This window comes from Monopterus albus, unplaced genomic scaffold (assembly GCF_001952655.1).
Source record: "Monopterus albus unplaced genomic scaffold, M_albus_1.0 scaffold6.1, whole genome shotgun sequence".
NCBI classification, from domain to species: Eukaryota; Metazoa; Chordata; class Actinopteri; order Synbranchiformes; family Synbranchidae; genus Monopterus; species Monopterus albus.
The window spans coordinates 59,625-64,386 of NW_018127886.1; the positions used below are offsets into that span (position 1 = coordinate 59,625).

Consider the following 4,762-nt stretch of genomic DNA (forward strand, 5'->3'; position numbering starts at 1 on the left):
ATCATAAAAAAAAAAAAAAACAGTAAATACAGTAGATTTTTGTGGCAATCAACCTGGTGTGGACTTGATTTGATTTTACTTCAAAAAGTTAAATAAAAAGTATACCTATAAACTTATAATGGATACTGTCGTCTTTCATCTGAAAAAATGGAGGAAACACAATGTTGTTAAAGTGCTACAAGTACACATCAGAAACTGCATTTGCATGTAGTTTTCTACCAATAATACAAATCAAGTAGTTTGCCTAACCTTGATCAAACTTTAGCCACAAGTAGCAAAACAGTGGGAAAATGTTCACGTGAATAATTTTTGTAAAGGTTTATATGGGTTTTTGGAGGGGGAATTTATAAATTGACTCCTTTTGTTCATCAAAGCAACAGCGACCAATGAGCCATGCAGATTTCACATGCATATCTTGATGCTGATACATATGAAAGTTAGGATTCAAGCCAGGTTTGTATAAAACTCTATGAAGATGAGAAATTTGTGCTGTTTCTCAGTCAGAAGGAGATGAATTAGGGTGAGAAGAGGTCTCGGGGATTGAGGTTAGCCACCAGACAGACGTCATAGCTGTCATGCATGGCTGCTCGTCTTTCCACCACCGTCCACACATTGTCTGCAGGGTCCAGCTCCAAAATCTCCTTGATGATGATGTCATGGCGGCCTGCAGTTATGAGAGAAAGTATGTGTGTTATGGTTTACCAAAATCCAATCTCCAGAGACGCAAGTATTCATGCAAGTCCGAAGTGCGCCTTGTGTTTATGCAACATGAGGCTTTTCAGCCTATGAATGCTATTTCACCACAAAGAGAAACACAACAGACATACTGTACAATACAAACACAAATAACAAAGCCACTTAATGAATAAGGTAACTGTTAGTAATGTACAATTTATTATTGGTTATAAATGTGAGTGTTAACACATTTTTGAGCATTTTGCAAATGTGTCCCCCTTCTTTAGTAACAGTGCCACAGTCTGGTGTTCCAGTTCAAGTTTCTAAACCTGCCTTGTTGGATACTGTGACAAAAAACTGCAAACGCTACAAGTGATAAGCATCCAGTAACTGACCAGCTCCTTTGTAGTATCCACAGAGGTAGAGCTTTCCATCCAGTACTCCCACATTGGATGCGTGGGTTCGAAGGGAGAGTAGGGACGTGGGCAGGGTCGGCCCCGCCCTCCAGGTGTCTGTATCAGGGTTATAGATCTCCACAGAGCTCAGACAGCGACGTGATTGTCCATGGTCCTCTCCATCACATCCTATACCACCTTGAAAACACATACACATAATCCTGCTTTATTCTTTCCTATACAACATTTTCTACTTACATATACAGTGGCTTTCAGTGTAGCAGTCTGACCTAGTATGTAGATTTCGCCTTTGAGAACAGCTGTGCCGCACCGGTACCTGGAGTATTTCATCCTGGCGCGCTCTGTCCACCTGTCCTTACGAGTGTCAAACTGAAACACACGGTTACTCAGCTTGTCAGGCTCATCATCTGGGTGGAACTGAGACAGGAGAAGAAAAGACAAAGACATGAAATGGTGTGAGAACTTAGAAATGAGAAGCAGCATAGGAGAAACAGTGAATAAATAGAGGCAAATGTTACACTGAATCATTTGCCAATATACATTAACTGTGTACCTGTGGTGACCAGCCTGCCAGCACATAGAGATGCTGCTTCAGGCTCACAGCACAGTGGCAGGCTAATGGGAGAGGCAGAGGGGCGAAGCTGAGCCAGCTGCCTCCTCTTTTCAGCGACCATCTCTCTACACTGTTTGTGATGATGTAGTGATTATGCACTTTCATCTGACCTCCTGTCATGTAGATGGCATCACCCACCAGTCCTAAAGCATACATATCTCTGTATGGTGCTGAGCATAACTCCACCCAGCTGTTCTCCTCTGAATTATCATACCTGAAACATAAACATATGGTCTTAAATGAAGTCCCATTCAGAAATATGGATTTCTGATAGATGAGCAAATACACACCTGTAGATATCCACCCTCTTCACCCTGTGCTGGTCTTCTGCCTCTATGGCCACCACTATGTTGTTATCTTGTGTCACTGCCCCTGCTGTGATCTGTCCCATACCTCCACAGCCCCTCAGTGGAGAGGGGATGTAGTAAGTCTTTCTACCATGGGGTGCAAAGCAAAAACTGAGGTCAGCACGTCCTCCACGACGGGCAGGCACTCCCTCCTTATTAACCCCACCCAAGCAGAGCAGCAGGTCAGTGGTCTCCATGCCATAGCGAAGAGTTGGGCGAGGTTGAGCTGATCTCTGTAGAGCAGCATCAATCATCCCAAAGCACTCAGCATCCCGCAGCAGTACCTGGATACACATGATAGTCTGTCAATCTATTAATCAATTGATTAATGTGTATGAGAGGTCTTTATTTTTCTTACTTGGCCTTTTTCTCCCACCCCTTCTCACTGGATTTTTCCTCCTGGCTTTACGGAGGAATCCAGGGTCCACAAGCTCCAGCCGAACACGTCTGAGTAACTCCACAGCCTGGGCTTCACTCTGCGAGTCCCCTCTTCGTCTCTCTACCCAACGCAATACCAGCTCCAGCACAACTTCCTCCTGTGATATGTTGAGGTCATCGGAACCCAACAGATCCCCAAGTCTTTGAGCATCTAGTTCCAGCACTTCTTCTTCTTTACAAACCTAGAGAAGCAAAATAAAGAAGGGGGCAAAACCCAGTGGTGATGACCGACTTAAGGAAAAAATACATGGTTACAATACAATAGAAACAATATAGGACTGCAGCCTCTGAGTAATGAAGGAACAATCTATATCAAATGAACACTGCAATTCCCAAAGTTTTTAAACACCTCATCACCAGCAAAAGAAGCTCTAGTGCCATCTAGTGGCAACATTAAGAAACTGCATGGGAAAAAACTGGAATAAGGTGACAGGAGGTTGCTGTAGTAGAGCTGTACTCTGACAAAAACAGGTCCTAAGGGGCCTATATAGACATATTGTAAACCATTTTTTAAATAAATAATATTCAGATTTTGATCCCAGAGTCAATCATTTTTAAAGCACAAATTGAGGAAGTATTTGATACTTGCTTTAATACTACTAATAATAACGACCAACCTGGGAAAATTGTTGACAAAGGTATCTCAAGGCGCAGTCAGCCAGCCCAGTGGCCCCCAAGTCTCTGGCCCAGTGATACAATCCGACACAATTGGAGGGGTCCATACGGGCCTCCATGTGTCTCTGACACAATCTGAAACAGTAGCAACAAGGTACCAATTAGCACAAAATGTTATCCTAGTTGAAGGGTGAGCCACTGCCCTCTAACATGTACAGTATTACCATCTTAATACTGTACTTCACCAAGGGAGGTACAAGCAGGATAAAGAAGAAGTCCAGTTAATGGCACTTTATTGGATGATCAACATCTCACTTGCCAGCCTCTTTTCCAACCTGAAGGCTCCATCTACATGGAGCAGGAAGGCGGCAGCAGCCACTCCCTGGATGTTGTCATCTGAAAGGTAGAGTTCAGCTCGGTACATGTAGTTCAATAGCAGCTCCAGACTCTGAGCTGGAGTGTCTCTGAGATGTACCTCTCCTCCCCGGGTCTCTCTCAGACCACATGTAAACATAGCCTGGACACGATTCACCAAAATAATGGAATGTGAAGCAACTACAGGCAACAACACTGATTGCACTGTGCTGTATTTTTATACATCAGCACAATAACTTTCTATACACCTGTGCATGTCAACTCTACCTGGAAGTAAGGGCTGAATGCAGACAGCACAACCTTGTGGCAAGAAAAGGGAATCCCCTCTGCAAGCAGCACCACGTCAGTGAGTTCCTCAGCCACTCTCATCCTCTCCAGCTGCCTGAGCAGATGTGAGCCATGCTCTGCCTGGACAGAGTCCAGCATCACAGAATCCATAGACTCTTGTTGTGGATGTCGGCACAGCTGTTGTCAGAACAGAAAGACCTTGTGGCAAACACATTTAGGAGAAAAAAAGAGAACATAAAGGAAAATTTAGCTCAAACATATCACATATAAAAGAAAATGTTTTCAGGCCAAACATAACTACATATTTTGAAAATAGAACTTTATTGTCTAACCATATCGAATAAAAAGACACAAATAATAATCTGACAGCTACACTGGCAAGAAAAAACAAGTGAAAACTTTAATTACTTGCATTTATGTATAAATTTGTCTTAACCGATAACACACAAATCAATGAGTCCTTTCTGTCCATACTGAATACATCATTCATGCACTGCCAGTCTGGGTTGATCAAAGTATGTGAACCCAAAACCTTTTATGACTCTACTATGTACAAAACATTGAACGGATATGGTGTCCATGGCACAGAGGAAGCTACTGCTCTCCAAAGACAAAAAGATCACTGTGTTCCTAAAGTTCACCAGAGTACCTTGACACTCCACAACACTACTGGGATAAAAATGTATTGTTTGGGAAGAACAAACAGTACTATGACTAATGTAAACAACTCTGATCCATTTGTAGGACCAGTGTCCCTAACCTATGCACTGGACCCACCGATACTTTTGCGATTATAGTGACAGTGTCAGAGGGTGTCCTAGACATACAAAAGTCATCTCAATCCACAAAGACATGCACAATGTAAGCGGCAACATGTTAGCAAAACATCAGTGTAGCACATGCAGTAAACAGCTATCGTACCAGCAGGGGCCTCCCATAGATAGAAACATCAGGGAGAGGAATAGTGGAAGTTTCCAGAGCCCTAACATGACAGG

At 43.0% G+C, this 4,762-nt stretch overlaps 1 protein-coding gene across 1 annotated transcript; it reads right to left on the minus strand.

The window, feature by feature from the left end:
• Positions 1 to 248: 248 nt before the first annotated feature.
• Positions 249 to 3,947, minus strand: LOC109971499 (kelch repeat and BTB domain-containing protein 12-like). Its single transcript, XM_020619791.1, has 7 exons — positions 3,107 to 3,947; positions 2,438 to 2,671; positions 1,995 to 2,335; positions 1,645 to 1,918; positions 1,361 to 1,508; positions 1,071 to 1,268; positions 249 to 664 (listed from the first exon to the last, which is right to left on the minus strand). Exons 1-7 carry the CDS (start codon positions 3,221 to 3,223, stop codon positions 516 to 518), a joined length of 1,461 nt encoding a protein of 486 aa, XP_020475447.1. The 5' UTR covers positions 3,224 to 3,947; the 3' UTR covers positions 249 to 515.
• Positions 3,948 to 4,762: the final 815 nt, after the last annotated feature.